Source organism: Acromyrmex echinatior, chromosome 1 (assembly GCF_024713525.1).
Source record: "Acromyrmex echinatior isolate Ae372 chromosome 1, ASM2471352v2, whole genome shotgun sequence".
Lineage (NCBI taxonomy): Eukaryota > Metazoa > Arthropoda > Insecta > Hymenoptera > Formicidae > Acromyrmex > Acromyrmex echinatior.
Window position 1 is genome coordinate 22014231 of NC_141852.1, and position 26591 is coordinate 22040821.

Consider the following 26591-nt stretch of genomic DNA (forward strand, 5'->3'; position numbering starts at 1 on the left):
TCTTATTTCAAGAGTTATTGAAAGATGTTATAATTAATTTTACTTTTGGACATGCGTGAAATATAATTTCCGGTATCTCATTATCAACTATATATCATCATTACACATCCTCGTTATCTCTTTACCTTTAAAGCCGTGAAAACAGCGGCAGTGATGACTCTCGCGATCACACTCGCCCTGCCCATGATGGAACGAACAATTGTTCGGGCATACCTGCACGTCGCAGGCCTCACCGGTCCACATGGCGTCGCAGGTACATGTGCCCTCGATACACACACCGTGACCAGAACAATCGATATGGGAATACCTGCAAAAAGTGACGCACGTCATATCATTGAGTCAATCTTATCTTCGAGTGACGCAGTGCCACCGTAATGATTTAACGTCGTTATTAAGTAAATACAAATACTCTCATGTGCTATTTATTCGTATAATACATTGTTTGCCTCTATTAACTTCTTTCTACAAAAAAGGTTTACTCTCAATATTTGAACGCAAGATAAAAAAGCAAATAATTCAGGAAAAGCATATATGTATCATGACACACGGTGGTTCGGATGATGGATCTTCTGACGGATTTTCTGATGGATCTGAAGTCAGATTTTCCTGAAAGAGTTTTATATGACAACAGTATCGAGAAGGAGATAACCCTCGTTTCTCATGTATCATGTCTAAAATCGAACTAGCAAAGCCTTTGATAAAATACTAGTTGTATCTTGAAAATAATCCCCGTTCTTTCGGATAAAATCATAAGCGCTTTTTTTTGCCAGAAATCGCCTTCTGTATCGTAGGTAATGTTATCAAATGTGACGCAGATAGGATTACGCGTATTTCCGGCTCGCAGAGGAAGCTCGATAAAGTTCCTAAGTCGACAGCGACCCAATTACGAGTTATCGGCGGTTGCCACTCTCCGTGTAATCTCTTCATTCTATTCCTCTCAGATTGACCGCCACCTTGTCAAGTATCTCGCCAACGCCATTTCTTTCTTTTTCAACAGATACGTGTGACATGAAATAATTTATTCGGATCTGATAAGATATCGCTGCAAATCGCACGAGTAAAATGTCGGATTATGTTTCTAGTTGCTAAAAACTATTGCATAATAGTCACGTTTTAGGATCAACTGATATATTATTACGACCTATCAACTTACGCTATAATCTTATAGATAACGTAAATTGACCCGCTTCATTTTCTTTTCTCTATCATGAAAGAATCATTTTACTAAGAAAGGTATCAATCGTATACATGTTAACTGTGCTATAATTACCTTCAGCACACTGCACTGATTAAATATAATGTTTAGCAAACGCAATGAATCATTTCTTAGTATACTCAATGAAAGAAAAATATAAATTTTTTAATATAAAATTTAAGTATAAATTGGGACAAATATTGTATATAGGATGACGTACGAAATGGCATACTATTTAATATTCTATTTTCCAAGCTTTAATAATTCTATACCAGTTCTATAATTTTGTTAAAAATAAATGTGTCATAAGTATATAAAGTAAGTATATAAAGTAAGTAGTATGATTGTATGATATTTCGTGCGCCATTTCAAATATATTAAGAGGTGAAAAGAAGTTAGAGGAATTAGGAAAACCGCGGTCAGCAGCGCGGTGCGCTCACCTGCTTGGGCAAGCGTTGATTTTATATGTAATGTTAAAGCCGCTCATGTTGTATGCGACATCGGAATAAAAGTGCAATAACGCGCTACCGGATCGCGCTATTACTTCCGGCACACGGCGTATATGATAGCTGTCCTTGTGCATCAGGCCGGAGAAGACGGCCAGCAGCGGCGCCTCGACGCTATCACCGTCGTAGATATACAAATGGTCCCAGCCGCATTCTGTCGCAAATTGCTCCACGTGCATCCGTATCTTCGTGTTCGGACTGCTCTCAATCAGCCAGGAGCACCTTACATCCGCAGTATAGTTGCCAAAGCCATCGTGGATGCTCCCAATTCTCTCTGATAATCTGCCAGAAGAACAAGAACATCCAATTATACAAGCCATCATCTTGATGTGAGCATTAGATTTTAATATCTATAAAACTAATAGTAGTTAAAATAATGATGATGATCCTTATAATTAAAATAATGATTAATAGGAATTAGTGTGGTGATTAGAGCGCAACAAGAAAATTGAAGTTGAATTAATGTTTCGTATATATTTAATATATGAAACATTAAATCGACTTCAATTTCACACGTTTCGGTTCGTTTTAAATCTTCATTATCAGTACACCGTTGTATAAACGTTGAAAAAAAATTATTTATAAATCGGTAATAACTGATACTCAAGTGTAGTCTGCAACGACCCCCAGTTCTCATGTTAGATTTTAAACTATTTTGCATCATATGGCAAACATGAATAAGATATTAATCTTGATCATGTACCAACATAATCTTGATAATGTACCGACACAATGAGATAAATTAGCATTTTATTGATGAAATAACAGATGAAGACAAAGTATGTGTTTATTTAAAGAACAAAAAGAAATAATCATGAAGTAATCACTATTTTTACAGTGCTATGATAAATGTAAAAAAAATTTATAAAACGATAATATATATGATAATATAAAAATCAAACTTTATTTCTTATGATGTAACTTTAATGCAAAAAAATTGTATTGTAAAAAACAAAGTTTGACTTTTTATATTATGGTATATTGTCGTATTATCACATACATACATACATACATACATATATATATATATATATATATATACAGGGTTGGCCATATTCGACGGAAAGATCCGGCAACACTGTAACTTTTGACAGAGATGTTAGAGCGAGTAACGACGTTTCCCATGATTGAAAAAAAAAACATCTTGTATATATATATATATATATATATATATATTTATATATATATATATAATCATATATTTTGTGCAATCTATATTATAATAACAGACAATAGTTTTAATAGATTACACAGGTATGTATAATTCTTGCAATTTTAATGATATAAAAATGTACTGAGTTAAATGTGCTTGCATTAACATTTAAAAATAATTCTAGTTGTAAATAAGTTATGAATGTAAGCGATATATATAATATATAAATATATATATATATAATAAAATATATGAAGGAGAGACTCTCTCTCTCTCTCTCTCTCTCACACACGCGCGCGCGCGCGCGCGCGCACGCACACACACACACACACACACACACACACACAAAATACGTCGAGCACAAAGTTCGTTGCTGCGAAGTAGGCGGTTGAAATCATGATAGTTCTTGTGTTTGTTTTAGAGAGAGAAAGAGAGAGAGAGAGAGAGAGAGAGAGAGAGAGAGAGAGAGAGAGAGAGAGAGAGAGAGAGAATAAAAGTGTGTGCGTTTTTGTGATCCTAAATGTAAATGAGTAAAGTCTTCTCTCCTTTCCTCGCTTCTCTCTCTCTCCTCTCTCCCTTCTTCCTCTTTCATTATCTTCCTATTGCTAGAGTGTTAATAAAATTAAAATTAATTCAATCAATATATCGCGTTTGTAAACACGAATAATGGTAATATAATCCGAATAATCCAAACGGTCGTACGTATTTCGTTGCGTCGTGTGCATCGATATGCTGATCAGGCGGATGCAACGAGCGCGATACGGAAGAGCAACATCAAGCGGGTACATCATCGTCAATGAGATCCTAACGCGCTAACTTCATTAATTATTTTTTTTTATCCGACGAACGCACTCGTAAGCCCATAATGATGGAGATACGAGACGAACCGGAAGTCAGCAGAATGAAAAATGACATTCGACGTTCTCAACACGTTCGGAGAAAGTGCAGCGCATCTTAAAGCTGCAAGTCATCGTTTCTGCACTCGAAGGCAAAGATGCGGAAACAGGCGTGGCGTAATTAAACGAGAAAATATATAAAAAGATATTAAACTTTTAAATTTGTATCGAAAGAAAAAGGAAAAAAGAACTTAAGCCTTGGATATAAGAGAAGATCTTTAGAATTTCTTACACTTATTTTTTTTTTTATGATAATCTCAGTACTTTCAATCAAACTTTTTTCTTCTTCCATGTACTCTTTAAAAAAAGTTAAGTTTACCCTACAACAATAAGATAAATTCAACTCTCTTACGGTCGATTTAAATTTGCTAAAATGATTTTTTTATTTCAATATATAATATAATAGAGAGCGATCAGCTCTCATCAATCCCAAAAGTTAATATTAATTCCAGTCCTGACTTCAATTACCGATTAATTTCAGAATATAAAAGGGATACGCAATGAGATCCTATAACGAGCTCGTGAAAATGTCAGAGTGCTATACTAAAATAACAGACCGGTTTCGCGATGTTCAATCAATCAAGATTTTATTAGAAATGTCAAATGTTGGAGCAATCGATGTCATTGATCGAATAACAAGAGCCATTAATATAATTGAAGATATACCGACAATTAGCGACGTAGAAATGTATGTCGCACAATTAATTAAGGGAAAGACGAAGAAATTTAATTGAGAGAGCGTGATGATTAACAGCGCGACAACGTGGCATAAAGATCATTTGCGTTCTAGTAATGCGCACATGTGTTTGCGACCATGGGCAATTCAAGACAAAAGGAGGATGCATCAATGACGTAGGAATAACAATATGCCATGTAAAAAGAACGACTTTCGTGGAGTCATCCGCTGTCATGATTGATACGAGAAACAGTGTAACGCCACGATGCGCCGTATTTACATACCGCATAGCGATGCATTTGCAATTAGTAGCATTACACGCGCAATTCTCACGATTAGCCGCGATCTTTTTTTTACCTTTGACCGTATAATTCTGAACAATTTCGATTAAATAGTCAGCGCGGAAAAGTCATTTTTTCCCGCGGATAAATGAACTAGGAATTAACGTCAAGAACAATAGCTGTTATCATTGAGGTAATTTAAAAAAAAAATGCATATAGCTTTGGAAAATAATTTCAAGGATAACACAAAACATAGAACGCGTTTTTATCTAATCATTTTCATTACAGAGAAGTTGGCCTTCTTTATTTCAATCGTGACTGTTATCGTGGAAGCTCAACAACAAGGACACTGCTGAGGTTTACAGCGAAAAAGATATTTCCCTCCCCCCCTCTCCCCTCTTTCTCTGTGGTAATAATAAATACGAAAAGCATGCGTTAGAGACGGCTATAAAAGCGGCTTCGAGAATTTTACGTTTCTTTGCAAGCTGGTTTCATTTCCACTCCACATTCCCTTCAATGAATAATCTATTGCACGTCTAACAATTGTTCGACATTTGTGCAAGATATTCGCTCCATTTATTAATGGCAAGGTGAATTATTATTCTATTATTATATTTATAAATACAATATTTATAAATAAATTCTTATTAAATTAAATAATTGCTAAGAATTCTCTCGGCTAGAAAAGTCATTTAATCTTTATGTTTAATTAAGTTTTGTACTAAGACAAAATAAACACAGTAAATTTTTTACATTAAAAATTAAAATTTATTGTACATTCTTCATGTTAAAATGCAATGCGGTTAATCCTTTAATTTCGACAGAAACATGATAAGTCCTCGCTAATAGATACGCGGTCGAAAAGAAAGAAAAAAACAGAGGCGGCATAATGAGATTGTAGATTACGCCTTCTCGTCAAGAATTGCGCAGTGCGTATTATTATCGCAATTGCTGAAGTTGCCACATGCCCATTACAGTACGAGCATCAGAATGGAAGCCAACACGAAATTAGCATACTGTATTAAGTACGCGGCTGCTAACTTCAAGCGCAGAATGGAAGAATGAGGATCGCTGTAAATAACAGCTGATTAATTATTGGCAAGAGGAGATCAAATACCTTCAGAATTTTTATCTCCTTCACAACGTAAACATATATTTAAAAAGATAAAAAGATAAAAAGATGTTTAAAGGTATTTACTCGGAGTAAACATATATTTAAAAAGATAAAACGATTCTTTCTAAACGGTACTTACTAAAAAGATAAGATAAGCGCATAATCTTCGTGAAAAATAAATTAATAATTATTCATTAAAAAAGTAAATAAACACGAGTAAAATTTCGTAAAAAAGAAAACAATTCTTCAGAATCTTAGGAAAATAATTTTGGCTACACAATATCAGATAAAAGTATTAGTCAAAGAATGAGACAAAATAAGCTAATATATATACTGTAAAAAATGAAATGTTAATCTTATCTTACAGATATACAATAGACTTTTTGAGACACGCAAAATGTTAAAATTAACACAAACATGTTAATTATAACATTTTTGCATATTTTAAAAATTATATGTTTTTAAGTTAAAATTAACATTTTATTTTTACAGTGTAGCCAATATCATTTTAAAAAGATGATGTTGGCCTGTAAATACATCCTGAAATTAACTGTAAAAAACGAAACAACAAATTTGATTTATAATAAATTTTATGCACTAAAATAACTTTATTTTTGTCTGCAGTTTCAAGTCAACTTTTAAATGAGTAAGTCCAAATAAACTTTTGTACGAATATTTTTATTATTATTTGATCAGTAAAGTGTAAAATTTGATTCTTAATTTTACTTCGTCATCAAATTTGCAAATAAATATCACAAAACGCATAAAAATCAAAACAAACAAAAAATTAAATATTTTTAAATTATATAATGAGAGAACAATGTTCAAATTTTACACCGATATACAGATGTAATAGAACAATTTATGAAATTTTTATAAAAAAATTTTTCGGTACCGTCTTTAGATACATCTTTAATTCAACGATATTCATGTAGATATAAAATTTATATAATTACGAAGAATTATCTATTTACGATAAGAATTGCAAATGGATCGACAAGTGAAAATACTTCGGATTCTTATCGAGCATTACTGATTTAATTATTATCGGAGCGATGCACGATCGTATGAAATTCCGCGTCTTATTAAGAGCGCCTTGTAAGCATCATGATCAGAAATAGACCTCACTCTCGTGAACGCAGCATCGTATTTCTTTATATGATGATTAATAAAACGGGAATCATGTTCGATGTCAAGTTCAATGACCGATTGATTTATTCTTTATTTAATGTTGGACGGATGTTTTTAGCAGTACGAATTCGTTTTAAAAGACGTGAATAAATTCAACGAATGCGAGTGAATTTGCTTCCTTATGTCTATATCAATATTTGCTTTACCTGATATGAAGAAAATTAACTTCAATTTTCAAAATCGCTTCTCAACTATGTAAAATTTCAAATTATGTAAATACATAATCGCGGATAAGTCTCTCTGTTTCTCTAGGTGAATATCGAATTAATCTAACAGGAAATGTGTCATAATATTGTAAATCAATGAAGAAATTAATATACAAAGCACAATGTAAGGTATTAATATCAGTGACATCAGTACGAGCACATTACTCGATATCACGATGATTCCGATTTAACAGAAACGTGAAATTTTGAACACGGATTGCAACTTGTGTGATCGAACCAAATTATGAATGTGTTAGTCATTTATCATTTCGCCGATGAATAATCGATATCCGGACGCCCCAATCAGAATTAAAATAACGTGAAATGAGAACGATAATCACATTTAATACATACTTCCAATCTTTCACAGTGGAAAAGAGGCTAAACTTGGAACAGACTCAAAATAATATGTTGCCACGAGACACACTTTAGATAATCTCTGTGAAAGTCCTCTTGAATATCTACTTATGTAACAATACAGCTAATGGAGGTGTGACGATTGAACAAGACTCAAGAATAAGATTGAAAGAGAATTAAAAAAAGAGGACAAAAGCAAGAAAAGAAAGTTTGTCTTTAAGGATCTCCTTATTTAAATGAGAGAAGTACTTAGCGTGTACCATAAAATAAAATCGTCTTCTTTGTAGAAAAAAAAGCATACTTAATTTGATCTCGATTCGAGACTTCAGAATCGATGAAGGACAGAACAATGTCACATTAAACTGCATTCATTTACACGTGATGCGCCGGAATGATTTGAAGAATTCATCAGAGATGTTTGAACAGAAAATTATCTGGTAAAGAGTGTTCCTCTTAATAAAATAAAAAAGACAAAAATCATTGGAAAGTTTAAAACGAAGTGTCGAAAAATGCATATCGTTCTCTTACTTAGCCACACCTAAAATAATGTGATTTTCAAATTATATTACCATGAATAAGTTAAATAAAGATTACTTTATTATTATTAATATTAATCAAAAATAAACTAATTTAATTTCGAATCTATCCAAATAGCATTTATGTTATTCTTAAAGTTTTCAAAGAGATCCTAATATTTTTTACAAGAATGATATATTTTGAGTTATCATTCTTGCAAATAAAAAGGAGAACTTTCTACAAAGAACATTTAGAATTGAAAGTCAGTTTGGTGATCAAAATAAACTGTTGGTGATATTTCAAATTACATTATTTTCGAACGATTATTTTGAATTGTTTAATTTTATAAGTCAAATTCATCAAAACTTAAAAAGGATGATTTTTTAAGATATGTCATTTTTATCAATTTTGTAAAACGAAATTGATAAAAATAACATTTGATCATATTTATAAAAATATATATATTTTTTTTAATATTATGTGATTAGTCAATAATTCTCTGTTAAGTTAAAAAATAGTTTTTCTTCTTTTCTAAAAAACTTAATTTTTTTAATTATGTCACTTTTATAAAATAAGAGAACGATATGTGCAGTTATACAGATTTGTCATGCTATGATCCTCGTAAGCATTTTAAATTTCATTTGCTTATATATTAATTAATTTTGCAGGCACGAAAAAAATTTCGAATGTTCTTACAACAATTCGAAATTAAGAAGATATGATATTCGAATGCGTGTAAGAAGAGACACTAACATAACTGTCTCGCTTCTCTCTCGCTTTGTAATGAGAGAAGTTTTTCTCTCTCTCTCTCTCTCTCTCTCTCTCTCTCTCTCTCTCTCTCTCTCTCTTCCCCGCTCTCTTTCTCTGTAGAAACGTAATGAGAGTATATGCTCGTTTAAAGAGACTAAAAGAAAAAGCAACAGATGCAAAGGGAGGGTGTAGCTGAAAAAAATGAACCTAACGAGATATTCTCTTACGTAATTAGAATTTTTTTTTTACTAGCGCAATAATGTTAAGTTTATTGTAAGTGTTGTAATGTGATGAAGTGAAGCCATTATTTCGGTCTTGATTTCACTACAATCGTTCACTTATCGTACAATTTCAAAGGTCAATTTCTCATATATTCACTTTATAGTAGACAACGCTCTATAAAGTAACATTTTCTCGCATATCACATGTTTTAATCATCTTACAGCTATGTTAGCAAAACAATCCTAGCAATTTCAAACAGGCAGAAACGAAAAAACAAGAAATAATAGATAAATCACAACCATTAGTATTTTTAGTGCAGTGTTTTTGATATTTCTGCATTTTTAAGTATTCTAACGCATGTAACATGAATAAGACACAAATAGATTTTACGAATGTATAAAAAGATTTTTGAATCTTTTCTAAGAACTGGAACATACTCCAGTAAAAAATTGACGCAGCATCTAAAAATAAGTTGTGATAAATGTTTAAATTCTGGTATACATTCACATATAAAATAAAAACATTATTTTAAATTCTGCACAAAACTTCAATTCCGTTTGCGAATACATTTAATTTCACTAGCAGTAGAGACGCAAAATCATAAAAAAATTAACAGAATTTGTACACGGAAAGAATTTTTCATTTACATTTTACCATAAAATTCGTTATAAATTTTACCATGTTTAGTGATAAACGTGGGACAATTTGGCATTATATACTATTGTGTATAATTATTATAGTAATAATGATAGAAATTTCTGAAACAAAAATCATTTTATAAATATAGTAGTAAAAATTACGAAGCAAATTATAAATTGTTTTAATACACAATATTTATAATACACTTCGTAAAATCGATATAAAGTTGGCGCACCCAACTTTTGAAAAAATTAACTCATACGAGCTATAGCTCATACGATTATCGTTGCACATGTATGCACACTGCTGGTGAAAAAGTTATTAAGCAAACAATTTTAGAGAGATTAATTTCACACTAGTCCTCCAATTACGAGCAAACTAGATTTAACTATAGTCTCAATCGATAGATTTTCGCATTTTATATATTCCGCAACAAATCGATTTTTCGTTTGCACACTTTTAGTTAAAAAATTATTAATAATTAAAGTTTCAAGGACGATTGATTTAGATAGACAGATTTAAATCATAATTACTATATTCAAAATAGCATGAACCATTAGATTTTCATTCGCACATTAAAAAATAAGTCGATCTATCATTTATACACATTTAGTTAAAGTAAAATATTTTATATGTTTGTCAGTACTTTTTTCCATCTATTTAAAACATTAAATTTATTAAACAATATTAATATGAATTATCCATTCTAATTAAAACATTAAAAATTCATAAACTGTTTAACATAAATAACATAAATTTTAAAATTATTGAAATTTTACTATGCTTTTTAGTAAAATAAATCAAACATATTTTATATTTTATTATAAAAATATAAATCAAAGAGAATCACATAAAATTTTAAATCTTACGTTGTCCCACGATTACTATGATTTTTAAGCTAAACTTCAAGAATAAATTCTCTCCGTGTATTCTTGTGTAATTTACATTCAATATTCATAAAATTTTCATCAAAAGCTTAATTAGCAAGTTATTCATCACTTTTATTTTTCCTTTAATTCCCTTACGTAGATCACTTTAGATCGTAGATTAAGAGTTGCGCCACATCATCATAAAAGGTCACTTAAGTTTTTACAGGAAGATGTTATCACAACTTGAAATTCTTTTGAGAATATTTCTGTTGTGTCGTTTTATTCTCCACAATAAGTTTTGTAAAATTTTTGTCGTGAAAATGGCATTGTGTCGCGAAGGCGGCACAATCGTGTACCAGATGCCGAGACGTGTAGCAGTTCATAAAAATCGCGAATTCTACCGGTTCTGAATCCGGTTTTTATTAGCATCGGTCGGCTTCGTGGTGCGTGAAATTCAGACGTCGAACGAGCAGGCGCCGGATAATAACGTCTCATAAAAACCGCGTGAAAGATTTCCTTGACGCTCACACGAATAGACGGATGAGTGCCAGAAGAGGATTTTTTTTTTTTGAGATTAGGATGTTCATCGTCAGAAATTGAAACCGTAATATTTTTCGTTCGTGCAATATCGATTTTTCTGTTTTTTTTTTTGCAATTCTTTTCCGCGAATAAATAGAACGCGATGATCGGTGTAACGTTCCTTTTCGCATATCCATCGAAAATCGAACTCGTCGCGCGCGCGCGCGCGCGTGGTCAGATTTCGATTTTAATTCTCACTTTGACGTTCGCAGCGAACTGGTTTATGCCGCCTTGTGATTCGCGAATAAAACAACGTATAAAATCGAGAATTTTACGTAAAAAAATGCTCTTTCCCAAAAAGTAATAAAAGTTGCTCCGCGTAAGCGAAATGTGTGTTTATTGAATTGTAGCATATATTACGAGGCGATAATATTGAAGTTTTCCCAGCAATGTGAACAACAATATACAGCAAACACATTGTGGTTACATTGTTGAAAAGCAAATTCCGAACGGTAATCATTTGATATGATAATGTTAATATTTCATTTGTAGTGAATTTCAATTATGTACAGCACTATCAAAGGTTTCAACATACTCTCCATTTATAGAAATTTCACAAAATACGTAAAGAACAAAATATAGTTTGTATGCATAACGTTTTTAATTTATTATTACATTTTCATTGAAATTAAGAAAAAAGAATTTTTTTCTCAGATTTTTTATTTCTTTAAGCTGAATCTTCTTGGTTTCAATAATGGAAGTCAAATTCTTGGCATTATCGACAAATTCTTTAAGTATTTCAATCAAAGACTTATATTTAATCTGGCACTTAATTTCTGTGAAAATACACATTGTTTCCATTTTTCTCTTGTTGTAAATCATAATATCCAAGCATTTATTATCGGTACCTAGCGGAAAATTTGTAATTTATATTTCATTCAAACGACATATAATAATATTTGTCTATTTTAATTTATTTTAATTTCTTAAGTTTATTATTATTTCTTTATAATTTGTAACTCTATTGACTTATGTGGCTGAAAGTAAGAGAATATATTATGTTATATTTTATAAATTTTCTATTTCATAAATCCATCTTACAAATAAAAAATAAAATTGTTAACGAAAACGTAAGACGTGCTGAAACTTTTGAGCGATAGTGTATGTAAATTAGTTATGATTGAAATTTATGTCGATTATATATTGCTAGATCAATATATTGAAGAATTCCTAACCATTTGAGAAATATGCAGCAATATTGACAATCATATTGTTGACGAACAAATTCGAAACAGCATATTATAGCGGTAATTATTTTAATAAAGTTACTATTCCATTTTCGTAATTTTAATTATATATATATATGTAGTTTACATTTATATTATATGTATATGTAAGTCTATTTTTTTATATATTTTTTGTATTTCCATTTTTTAAATTGTAATTACATATGTAACTTGGATATTACCTTGAATATGAATTATGTTATTATGCTTCTTACAGCAAGTATTCAAAAGTAAGTGTCATCTCCTTTCGAAATTCTTTCTCTTTTACTTAAAAAGGCGGTATTTTTAGTGCGTCAGGTAAATTTAAAAAATGATCTCATACGATATTCATGAAGTAATCCCGTTCTTTTTATCTTTTTCATAAATATTTTATCAGGATTTGTACAAGAGCCAGAAATCAACGCGAAAAGTAACGTCTTTTGAAGGATCCACTTGTATTCGAATGAGAAGAAAAAAGAAATAATCTGTCATTTAAACTGGAATACTCAGATTAACTGCGGGTTGGTTCGTTATACGAATAAACGTAACAGACTCGTCGATAAACGTATTGACATACGCTTCAAATGCATCAATAAATCCATTGAAATGCAACTACACATAACTTTTCCGCGCAGATCTACGAGGAAAAAAAAGAGAATATGAGTGACAATGCTCGCGGGGATAATTTAATTTAGCGTACTGCGGCTACGAGAATAACGAACTTGCGTTTCTCGATAGAAAAAGAATCGCCATCTATTTTTACGCCAATCCCCGTGAAAAAAGAAATATTTTTGTTTTAGCGAGAAAATTTCCGTTGAAAAATGGATAAAAAACAAAAAATATAAAGATAAAAGAATTAGCTGGACGCGTTATGCCAATCTCTTTTCTGATTTTAATTTTAATAAAGCCCTTTCTCAAAAATTATTTAAATTGAAGAATAGTAGACAATTTTGTTATGCTTGGTTCACAAATAGTAAATTAAAGTAAATGAAGAAACACTTTAAAACTTGAAATGTAGTAAAATGAAGGTTCCTGTTATTTTTATTCGTTCAGTAGTAATGGTTTTTCAATTGAGAGAGATGCAGTTCCTAGCAATATACGAGAGAAAACTCGAAAATCTCAACATTACCTATGTAGAACTCGTTTTGGGCTTGATCGATTTCGTTATATGGACGAATGTAAAGATCAGGTGCGACGGATCAGTGGACAAAAAGACTCGCTTCGGAATCAGGAGAGAAGGCTTTATGGCCGAGATGACATTTAGAACGCTTTCCAATTTCGCCGGAGTCTACCTCGTGAAAGACGTAAGTTTCGCCGACGTGATTATAACAGCAACGATAAAACAAACGTAATCACCTGCATCCAATAGACTGTAGCTTTAAATTTTTAAAGATTTACGCATATATACTTTATAAACTTTATAAATAAGAGAAATGAAGGAATTTTGATTCTAAAGAATCTACTGTCTAAATATACAACCGATGGTTTTAGATCCGTCAATACGTTATGCAAGTAGAAACGCCACGTATGTCTCATCATAGAATTTCATGACTTGCGCGCCACGTACGGTATAATCATTTGTACTTTTCAATATACTTGTCATTTTCAGGCATCCGCTGCATTTCAATACTGTCATGTAAATTTTCGAGAAAAATTTTTTGTTCAGCTGAACTTTATCAGCGAAGTTTCAAATGTATTGCTTTGTGTCTCTTAGCGAGTAGAATGACAATGAACAAAGGTAAATAATAAAATAAATACATAAGTAATACAAGTAACAGTTCAATGTATTATAAGATTGCGTTTAAAGAATTTATTCGAATTATTCGATTGCAATTCGATTGCAATACTATAATTCTTATCAAAATTATATCTATAGAAAGTTATTTTTTTCACAATAAATCCGAAAAAAACACATCATGTACTTATGTACTTATATTATAAAGTATAATTATTTACCTTTGATCCTAACTTGTTTCATCGCATCTATCTAACGCATGAATATAACAAGGAAGATATTTAATATTTTAAAACTTCAGACATAATACAAGGGAATAGCGATAGCGATAACATGATTTCAACTTATCAGAAATCGGATATACCAAAATATACAGTTTCTGATAGGTTAAAATCGTGTTATTTCTATCGCTATCGCTATTCCCTTGTATTATGTCTGGGGTTTTAAAGTATTAAATATCTTCCTTGTGCAGCGTATGTTTATGCGTTAGATAGATGCGATAAAACAAGGATCGAAGGATAATGTACTTTATAATACATATATGATGCACTTTCTTCGAATTTATTGTGAGAAAAGTAACTTAATTTCTACAGATATCTACAGATATTTCTTCACATTGTGTCTAGGGCTTTTTTAGAGAATATTTTATCTATCAAGATATCTTATGCAATTTATACAGAATGTTAAACAGTTAAAAATAAACCAACTTCAAATTTATTAAAAATTAAATAAAATTAATTTTAATTTTATTAAAAGATTTGTTCTTAAAATCTTTGGTAAATTTCAGCATTTATATCATTAAATGATAATCACATATGAAATAATCAATAGTATATGTATACTGAAAAAAAAATTACTAAATCTTAATACATATTTCTTTGAATAGTACTAATAATAAGTAAACATTTACTTACAATAAATAGATATTTATTTAATAAAAAATAATAAAAGTAAAATAAAATTAATAGTTCTTGTACTAAATAAATGTTTACATTTAATAAATATTTACTTAGAACTATTTTTAAAAAATGTTTATTAAAATTTAGTATTTTTTTAAATGTAACGTATTAAAAGCACCATTACTTCTTTCGAATATCATGGAAAAAAATTTTAAACTTATCAAAATAAAATAATAAAAAGGTAATAATAATTTTTCATTTATTTATAAAAATATAAATATGTATTGTAATATTTTAATAAATTAATTTTTCAAAACCAATAAAATTTGTCTCCTCAATAAATTTCAAACAGACTTTAATAAAACAACTATTTAAATTTTAGTTATAAAGAGTTAATATTGAAAGTTGAAAATAGTTTATATGCATAAAACATATTACAGAAAACCAATTTTATAATACAATGTCAGTATTTCTCTTATTAAGGATTCATATATGTATTGAATTTCATAAAATAATTAATCAAAAATGACCAACGATAGAACAATGTTTAAATATTAACTTCAACGTCACTCTGTGCTTCAGTATGCAAACGAGCGATGGTTTCATGAATAGTTACATATTATTAAAGAAAAAGATTAAATTCGCATAACGAATCGTATCAAATCATGTCGTGCATAACAAGACATGCAAAAAAAAATATATTAATTTCTCTTGAAGTATTAATTTTGGAGTAAGACACTTTATAAATGAAAGATGTATAATAGAGAAGTTGAATTTGTCTTTGACTCAATTAAAAGTCTTATATTTTACTCGAAATATATCTCAACACCACCTTATGCAATTTTACGACTTTTATTTTAAGTCTTGTGGATTTAGTACTTTCAGAAATACTAATCGTGTTCTAAGCCGCTACATGCATTGTTACTATATCTGTACATAAGCCGTTGCACGTGCTCGAACAAGAGCGAAGGTCCGTAGAGAAGATAGCGTATGAGTAAGTAGAGTTATGCATAATGTAACATGTGGTATGAAACAAAACGCCTTCTCCGCGATAACAAAATCGATGTGCGAAAAATAAGGCTGGAAATTCAGAGAAAGAGAAAGAGAAAGAGAAAGAGAGAGAGAGAGAGAGAGAGAGAATAAGCTGCAAAAGATTGCAAAATTGTAATATCTAACCATGAAATTACAAACGAGAGATATTCGTATCTCATCAACAAATAAATAATCTTGTAACAAAGAAAATTTATAACGAGGTCTCGCCGCACAGTAACAACATTAAATATACAAAAGTATTCTTAAATAAAAAATAATGATATTGTAATATGTAAAAATGGAAAATAAATTGAATATTAGTAATAATAAGAAATAGTAATAAACGACATATCTATTAAGTATTCATTAATTAATAGTTTTTTAATAAATAATGAAAGGTGTATATTATATGATAAAAAAAAAAGTAAAAAAAGTATAAATAATCTAAATACAAAGAAACGCGCTTTTACAAATTTATACTTAATATCCTAATATTATAAAATTCGCTAGGAATATTTGCATTTTCATAAAAATCAAAAATTGTGTTTGTCAAAATTTTATAAATATGTCATAAAAATTTAAATTTAAAATCCTTTTCATTGATCACAAAATGTTATTTCGGATAATTACGATGTTATTTCAAATAATTTAAAAAAATGAAACAAATCAGTAAAATCTAAGAAGATTCTATATCTAGCGAAAACTTAATTCAGGAGGCCAAATTTTGAAACTAATTTTGATATTCTATGCACAGTGAAAATCAAAAAGAGAATCGAGAAGAAAATCAAGGGAATTAATGTCGATGATTCAAGCGGGTTGAAACGATTTGGGCCACCGTTCGCATAACGTGATTCTAATTAAATTTGCAGCTTAATGCGATATTACTAATGAACAATTTCGCGATATTATCATGTCGGTAACCACGACATAGTAATTCGGAAACAAGCGAGGTGGAACAGTTTGAGGATTACATATGTATCATGGAAGGTTAATTGTATGTAATAGAGATAGGAAGTTCGTTCACTAACAACATTTGTCAACAATAAATAACCTCGAGTGTTTATTGTTCGAGTATTTATTGATCGATTTCGTATTCTTTCCACATCATAACATTAAGAAAGAGTTACAGAACACAGTATTGTAAATATAAAATTTGTTTTTTATTGTTGCACTAGATTTGCTAGAACCAGCAATTTTCTTCTTATTTTCGCTATGTATGAAATATGATAGGAGCAAGGTAATTCGGATAAGTTAACAGAAATTTTAAAATTTTATAAAAGATTGAAGTCGCATAATTTAATCAAATATACAAAATATATTTCGTATATGTAATTGAATACACTATGTGACCTCAATATTTTATATAATTTAAAAATGTCTATTAACCTATCCAAATTACCCCGCTTTATCTTACTTATTGTATTTTAAATAAAATGAATATACACTAATTTAATTATAAAAAACAAACCTATGTACACTATTAAATTTATAATGTCAATTATACCCAATTTGAGTTATTTTTAATTATTTCTACAGGTCTCCGCTATTTCTACTCAATGTATCAATTTATCTAAAATAATAGAGCTAAACAATTTAACTGAAAAAGTATTAAATTTGATTCAAATTTAGTTTATTTAAATGCATACGTTAATATGGACGTTGTTTTTTTAAACTAACCAATTCAAACACAGAAATGGATTTATTTATATTTTGATACACATGAAAGTTAAAAATAACAAAATAATATTTAGCTTAGGAGATTGAATTATCATTGTCCCTTTAACATCTTACTGTATAGACGGAGGAATTTTTAAAAAACGGTTCTTAAAATCTTTTTTAAATTATTAAATAAGATGGAATTACTCGGACGATATATTGATTCAAAGATAATACGCAATAATTATCTTAATAGCTTCTAAGTCATTGGCGCGATGCTGTGAAACGAACGCCGCTTGTGTATTCATCGCACCGAAAGGAAATCAAATTAAGTGTAATCACCGAATATAATTTACAGCCTGTACGATGGAATTGTAAAGGTTGAAGCGTGACGGAAAATCACTGAGTAATTATTATCACGTAGATTTTATCAGTTAATTAATCCGCAAATAGTTGAGCACTGTGAGAGTTTCGCTTGAATAAAAAAAAAATCAGGTTTTTCTCAGCAAATTACAAACATTTTCTTTATAAATCATTACATCTATCATTACGTGTATAATCCTATCATTAGAATGTATTATAAATATAGAATCCCAAATCATTCATGCTTTGTTTGCATATTTGTTAATCGATTTGTAGTTGATAATTGCCAGAAAAATGAGTATTTGACGTTACATGTTAATTATTAATATAATACATTCGTCATTGATAATTCGTCGTTAACAATTCGTCATTTTATTCGAAGCGAAGCTACTTTTCCGCGACTCAACGTGATATGAGTAACGAATTAAATTTAATGCCACGCATTTGGAAAATTGCATATTTATTGAAAATATTGTATAAATTGCATATGTACTTATTCTATCGAATTAAATCGTCTGCAAAATGTGAGTTTTATTGGAAATTAATTGATAGGATCAATATTGTCACAAATTTATATTTTCCAAACTTTTCAATTGAAAAAAAAAAATTCCAATTATAACTTTTTAAAGATATCTTAATGTACAGAGTGCAAAAAAGTTTGTAACAAAATTTTGTGTTTATCAAATCATTATCCAAATATTTTATTACTTTGACGTTAAAATGACGTTAATAACGTTAACTTGCTTCTTGTATATTAAAAGAAAATAAAATCTAAAGTGTTAGTTATATCTTATTTAATATGAAAAAACTCTGCACTAACAAATTTTCATCAGTTGGTAAACTGAAGATCATTCTATTATAGTTGCCTGAAAACAAACAATTTTTTTGAGATCTTTTTTATCAATTTTTACATAATATAAGAAGAGCAAGTGAACACATTTGCGCAGTCGTTTAAAGTAGCAATATTTGTGACCAATCAGAAATTGACTTCAATTGTTTATGCCAATATAAACCCGCTATTAAGAATTTGCTACTAATAAGAAATTTGCCCCAAATTATGTGTAGCTGTTATTATACGCAATATTACATCTAGTGTTCTTACATCATAATTTATTGGTTCAATATGACATTTAGAATTACTAAGTTGTGACTACATTTTTTTAATATAAAAGCTTCCCACATCATGGAGATCTCACAAAATGAGACTCCAGACTATACAATAAATTACATAAAAAAACAACGTCAAATTGTTAGAATTAAAGATAGACTGTAATCCTTTAAAAATTTACAAAAATTTATGTGTGTGTGTGTGTGTGTGTGTGTGTGTGTGTGTGTGTGTGTGTGTGTGTGTGTGTGTGTGTGTGTGTGTGTGTGTGTGTGTGTGTGTGTGTGTGTGTGCGCGTGGTATTGATGCTAGTATATAGTGGTAAATCGTATATGTGTAAGAGTTCCATTAAATCAGTGAAACAACGATTTCGTTGGTTCAGTTTTCAGTTTAAGCTACTTAAAGCTTACATCAAAATTAAAATTTTGAATATTAATTATCAGCAATTAGCAATAATTAGTAAATTTTACAGGTTTTATTGATAATAATGTTAATAGCATTATTATTCAACAATCAATTAATTCAATTGTGAGATCCTTGTTATTTCAATTTATGATTATATCAAGTCTGACAAACCAAATCGCCGCATAGTTTAGAAAAATAATTGTATTTGTATATTTGTATAAATATTACTAAGCAGATTCGTTTTAACCGAAAATAGTAGTCTTCTCTTATTTGTATTAATTATTAGTTTTGGTATTTAATAAGATATTAACACTCTAGAGTTTTTTATAAATATATTAATAATTTGATTTACTAATAATTTGATACACATAAAACTTTGTAGCTTGTTTATCACCCTATAATTTCCTTTTGCGCATTTTTAAGATGTTGCTGCATAGCAACAGATATCAACGCGATTAGTTTAGTACCTAAAATCGTGACGATTTCAATTAGTCATAAAAATTTTTACGTGCGGCAATATTACAATCACATCGTAACCTGTTACATAAAGCGAAACGGAAGATGACGAGGCTTTGCGATCTATTTCTCACGTTCGCGACGTCTATTAATCATTTTGTCACCAACACCGCGATGCTCCGAACTAGGATTAGCTTCTCAGAGACAGGCAGAAAATCTCACGCAAAAGTCCGATCGTATTCGCGTGTAAATGATTGCACGACTTTTCCGCGACTTACCGAGAATTTTCCCGGTAAATATCACAAAACTCGAAAGTCGATATTCATCTAAACTGTCAAACCAGTAAGAGCACCGGAGAATTCGTTTTTTTTCGTCTCTGAAGAGAGCTCCTACCACAATTTCCACGATGAATATGACGTTACATTAAAGTCAAAATCACGATATTTTAACCATATTTATATTAATAATGTATTTAAAAAATGATACCTCGAATATTCAATCGCAAATTTAAAATAATTCAAGATGTTTCTGCAAATTACACAATTAAAGTTTCAGCATTATAAGCTCCATAAGTTATTTGCAACTTTAAAAATCGAAAGATTCATTTTCATTAATTAAATATTATTAAATAATTACATTAATAACATAATCCATAAACTATTCGTAATTTTAGAAATTGAAAGTATGCGTTGGAGAAGTCAGCGCTATTGTATCATTCTATCTTTATCATTCATTGGACGTAAACCAGAATAAAATAAAACAATAACTAATAACGTGTTCCCCGAACGTATCCAAAAATGTCTCTTCATTATTCAAGACATTATTAAATAACATTACTAATGCTAAGATATATGTCAAAAAAATCAGATGTCGCGAAACATGTGAACGTTCATTAAATATTCAAGAGAATTCTGAACGATCGATAAAACATTCACGTGATTCGTCGAATCATCCTCAAGTATCAGATAAATATCTAAGAAGGGGCTGAGGAATAATTATGGAATGTATCCACATCATATCTACATATTCTTGACATGTAGTGGAATATTCATTATACATATCCAAGAATATCCAAGAATATCCGTTGAATATCTTCAATCGTTTCCGAGCTCACGATATGAACGGACTGTGACGATCGGATGAAATATACCTTCGACATTTTCTACAAAGAACTTCTTACGAACATCTGGTGACTCCAAAGAGTGCCATAGTGCGTCGTGTAATACCGTTTTTATCAATGTAGTTTAATTTTAATCTTGGTTCAACTAATTCTTCATCTTTTTCTCCTTCTAAGAATTAAAAAAAACGAGGAATTAGTTAAACCGAGATTAAAGTTAATCTACGTTGGTAAAAACGGACATGAAAGAGAAACGAGTGATTCTTTCTTCTTGCGCGAGGAAGATCGTCTTGCATCTTTTCGTGATAATATTGCATTCACAGAATCACATACGTAATAGATATACCATAATTATGCATTCCTTTTAACTCGTTAAAAAGAATTGAGCATACCAGCCTCTCTCTTCAAAACTCTATCAGTATATCTCTCTCAACTTGAGAGAGAGAGAGAGAGAGAGAGATATGTTTCAAGCTACCTCTTTCTAAAACCAGTAATAATTTCATAAAAATGCAGTTATTCTTAATACATCTATGGTATTGGAATTCGCTTTTTTAATAGCTAAATACATTCAAATCTCTCGGACGAATCTTTGATAGATACATCCAAATCGGACGAACCTTTGATAGTTATATTCAAATCGGTCGAAACTTTGATAGATATACATTCAAATCGGACAATCCTCGAGCTATAAGCTCGTTTCGCGCACGAGTGGGCGGGATATTTTTGTTCCTCCTCTGTATCGGGTGAATGTTTCGCGACGTAATCGGCATCCTTGACAGAGAGCACTTTCTCCGACGCGTCGACGGTAAGAACTCAACGACCAGCAACGATCGATTGATCAGTCAATCGGCCGAAACACAATCTGATCTTAGATCATCATCCAGAGAAGTTGTCCGATTTGCCTTTTGCGATGCTTGATAAAACTACATATCTATCAGACTAGGTATGTAGATTCAATCTCGGTTTAATTTTCAACTTTTTCTAAAAAAAATGAACAAAGATAAAAAAGTAAATTATACCGAAATTTAAAAAAAAAAGTTCTACATTGGTATAGAAATATATGTATGAGGATTGCAAATTTGAAGATTAAAATCAGTCACCTGACAAATCAGTTAATTTCAATTTTAATTCTTTATTATGTTCTAATTTGATAAATTTTAATCTTCAATTCGCAATTTTCGGTCCTTAATGTTTAACAGTTTAATGTCCGTTGTTAATGTAAATTAATTTTATCTTAAAATATTATTAATTAATATTAATCTAGGGGTTTTTATTCCTTATCAATTATATCTGTCTTTCTCGTTCTAAGAATTAGAAATAGATAAGGAATAAATTAAACCGAGATTAAAATTAATCTACATTGATAGAAGGACACGAGGCGAATTAGAATTTGCGTATTAAAACAAATCACAGATAATTTTAATTTTAATTCTCTATTGTGTTCTAATTTAAATAAAGTAAATTCTATCGTCAATTCGCAATCCTCAATTCCCAATGTATATATAACAGTCATTGTCTATTTTTCACAACGTAAATTACTTTCGATCATGATTCAAATTATATACTCTTTATCAACTTAACTTTTTATAGTTCTAAAAATTAGCATAAGAGTAAATTAAAACAACAATAGAGTTACGTTATATTGGTAGAAAAAAATTGAGATTATCAAAATGAAATTGAGATAAAATCAATTTACGTCGGTAGAAATAGATATCAGACTGTTATATTGGAAATTAAGGATTGCAAAAGAATTTTGAAGACAATTAAAGATTAGAATTTTATAATCAGGGAGGATAATTTCGATATATTTTGTTCTAGTTAAATGAATTTTAATTCCAATTCGCAATTCTCAGTCTTCAATGTATATAACAGTCCATTTTTACTAATGTAAATTAACCCTTACTATACAAGATCACTAGTGATCGAGCGATTCCTATTCATGCAAGTTTCTTTGAGTTCTTTGGTAATTATAAATTGTATTACATTTTATTATTTTCCAAAATAATAAAAGAAGTTTCAATATTTATTCTAGAAAGTTGAAAGTATGTTGATGAATTTTTAGAGATTTTTTTTAATCATTCTAAATAGATGATAAAAACGGACGGATGAGGCACCAAATTATACTTTACATTGTAAGAGTTAATTTTAATTTCGATTCAAAACTTACTGTTCAAAATTAAAGATTTTTCTAGTTCTAAGAATTAGAAAAACATAAAGAGTAAATTAAACCGAGATTATAGTTACTCATTGTAACTACACTAGTCTCTACATCGGCAGAAAGAACCAGATAACGGCTCTTTAGCTGAACGATACCTTCATCTGCTTTCTCCTTGTAACAGCTCAAACAAAACAAAATAAAATAATCGTTCAACTAGTCGAATATAGAAATTCGACTAAATGTCAAAGAAGAAAAGCAAGAAAGTGGACTGAAAAGCTATTGAGCGGTGCGGCTAACAGGAGCAAGCTTTCGAAGACGCCTCTCTCGAGAAGAGGTGACCGAAAGCACGCACGCACGCATGCACGCATCCATGCAGGCATTTATTTACGTCGCGCGAGGGGGGTGGATCCCTCTGTTGTCCGCTCACCCGGAACTCGTCGCGATCGAAGCAACGAGGACGACCTAGAAAGCAAAGAGATCCCGTTGCACTTGACACGACGTTTAAAATATATACGAGAAATACACAGGCTCGCAGGAGTATCTCCCGCATGTATCTACAAATCTCCCGAGCATCTGGGAGGCGTTTTCTCCTAGAGGAACGTGCAGGCTAAACACTCGTTGTTCCACAAAAACGAGACGACAACGATATGCCGCAAGATTGAACTAAAGTAAGAAAAAAAAATGAGGGAGAAATAGAAGATTGAGTGAAAGGAATCAAAAAAGACAGAATCGCAAAGTCCCAGTTTCCTGAATTGACATGTGAACGTCTTACCTGACTTTCCCACCGCAAAATTGACAGTGTGCGCCCTGCCAGCCCTCGCGGCACACACAGATGCCATTTTCGCAGACGCCGTTGACACAGGTGTCGGGGTCGCAGCCCGCGTCCAACGTCGGCGACGATGAGGAGGTGGAGGCGGCGGCGCTTACGTGGACCACCCAGCAGACGAGCGCCGCCCACAGTAGAAACGGTACCCACGGCATCGTCGCGGTCGCGTTGCCGCTGCCGCTGCCGCTGCCATGGCCACACCGACATCGACACCGACACCGCCACCGCTGATCGCAATTCTCCTCGCGGTTATGATCGAACCATGCGCCGCCGCCGCCGCCGCCGCCGTCGTCATCGTCGACGTCGCGACGACGTTTCCGACGGTACTTGGATTTATATAGGAACAAAAACATCTGCACGATCTCTGCCATTTTGATAGGCTTCCATGTCAGGGACAATGGCCGACGGCGACGCACCGACGAGGGACGCACATACGGGACGACGACGAAGACGAAGGAACTGAAAAGAGAACTGAGACCAGCTTTGCTCTTCTTTGGCTCGTCCCGCTTGCTTGTTCTCGCGCGACCCGACTCGGCTCTCGGCTCGATTCGACTCGATTCGACTCGACTCGCCCAACGGCGAACTCGCGCGACGGCGACTCGCTACGCTACTGCTCGCGCGCGCCGCACACCGCGCACGCTGCTGGCAGCTGGACTCTCTGGTGACTCCGGAGTGCTGGTGTGCTGGCACATACACATACACACACACACACACATACACACGCTGGCCAACACTGCCAAAGTGCGAACTTGTTCAATACAACTCAAGGGGGTGCATGCGGAGTGCACGACCACCATCGTCGCGCCACACAGCAGCTGTACTTATTATCTTACGCTTTGGCTGCATTTGGTTTGGCTTTCCATTTATGCCCGTTTTTATCAATGTAGTATAATTTTAATTTTGGTTCAACTAACTCTTCATCTTTGTCTAGCTCTAAGAATTAGGGAAAAATGAAGAATAAGTTGAACCAAGATAATCTATATTGAAAGAAATGAATAAGTTATACAAATCGACAGAATTAAGCCTCATTCTATCTTTCTTTACATTTAATAAGTAATCAAATAATAGAATGACACTTGTGTCACTAATAGAAAGCACTTTTTAGATACTCATAGCGCTTATCATCATTCTGTCTTTATCGTTTATTAGATAAGGATAGAAGAGTATAATAATGTTGATAGCGAGCTCTTCGAACGCTATTGTAGAAAGCCCATTAAGGCCCAGTTACACCAATGTCACTTTGATTTTAAGCGAAACTTAAAACTCTCGTTTTAAAGCCAAAAAGAGACAGAAATAGAAAGAGTTTTAAGCCTCGCTTAAAATCAAAGTAACGCTGGTGCAATCGGATCTAAGAAATTGAACAATCATAATCAAGTGTTATTCTCACATTCGAATGATTGAATGATTCCTTAATTAAGACTCATTACACTCAGTATTTTGTCTGGTTGCACCAACGTTATTTTAACTTTAAGTGAGACTTAAAATTAACGTTGGTGCAATCGGGCCTAAAACAACTCATACAGCACACATCTTTCCAGCAATATTACAGCAATATTGCTGTAAATTTCTGTGTTGTATCTGGGATTAGAAAGGATATTAATTAAAAGCGTCCAAACTGACCTAGAGATCTTATAACAGAGCTTAGTCACGAATAATTTTGTCAAAATAAGAGTAAGAAAAAATGGTGTATATAATACTGTCTCTGTAAATATACAAATAAATATATATAAATGCTTGAGAATCAATCAACATTTTTAAAAACATTAATATATCGAAATTCCTCCAAAGTGATTATTAAAAATTATTTTTTAATAATAAAAAATTATTTTTTAAGTTACAATTCATTTTAACACGTCATTTTTACGTTAGTGTGATTTATTATTATCTATTATTCTGCTTGGGTATGTTCATCAGTAGTTAACGACTTTTAAACGATAAGAAAACTGTCGATACGGACGATGATTTGAAAAACATTGAATCTCGAACAAATAAACAAGAAATGTTAAATAAATATTTTATTATTTATAAGTATCACATATAACATATATAAATTCTAAAATTATCAGTTAAGTCAGTTTCCAATCTTTTTTTAATTCAGCACATTAAATAATAATTCAAATTTTAGAGAAGTGCAAACACTGCAGAACTTAGCAGTATAGATATTATTTTCCCACAGATACCGCTAACATAATTAACATTTAAAAATAAAAAGTTAATGTTTTAAAGTTTTTATTTGTTATTCTATCATTTTTAAAATAATTTTATTACAATGACGATATCGCTTTGATTAAAATGAAACTATAAACATAATAGGTACATATAATTTAGGCTTTCACAAATTTTAAAATTAACTAATTTTTAATTTTTTTTTATTTTAAAATTACTTTTTACTTTTGCTCTTCACTCGCTTTTTACTTATGTTTAAATTTTTTTATTCGTTTTATATTTTCTAAAAAAAACTTTCGTAGCACACTTTAAAGATTT

The 26591-nt window shown here is 31.1% G+C and overlaps 1 protein-coding gene across 3 annotated transcripts in view; it reads right to left on the reverse strand.

Moving 5' to 3' along the window:
• dsd (attractin-like protein dsd) overlaps nt 1–24549 on the reverse strand; it is a 39004-nt gene extending 14455 nt beyond the window's left edge. For 2 of the 3 annotated variants that reach the window (XM_011055892.2, XM_011055893.2), the window contains exons 1-3: nt 24054–24534; nt 1636–1983; nt 126–307 (exon numbers count right to left, since the gene is read on the reverse strand). In XM_011055892.2, coding sequence (XP_011054194.1) covers nt 126–307; nt 1636–1983; nt 24054–24478 — 955 coding nt within the window. In that variant the 5' untranslated portion in view covers nt 24479–24534. Of the gene's footprint in view, nt 1–125; nt 308–1635; nt 1984–24053 lie in introns of all 3 variants that reach the window. The other variant, XM_011055891.2, reaches the window with a different exon arrangement.
• Between the last annotated feature and the right edge of the window lie 2042 nt (nt 24550–26591).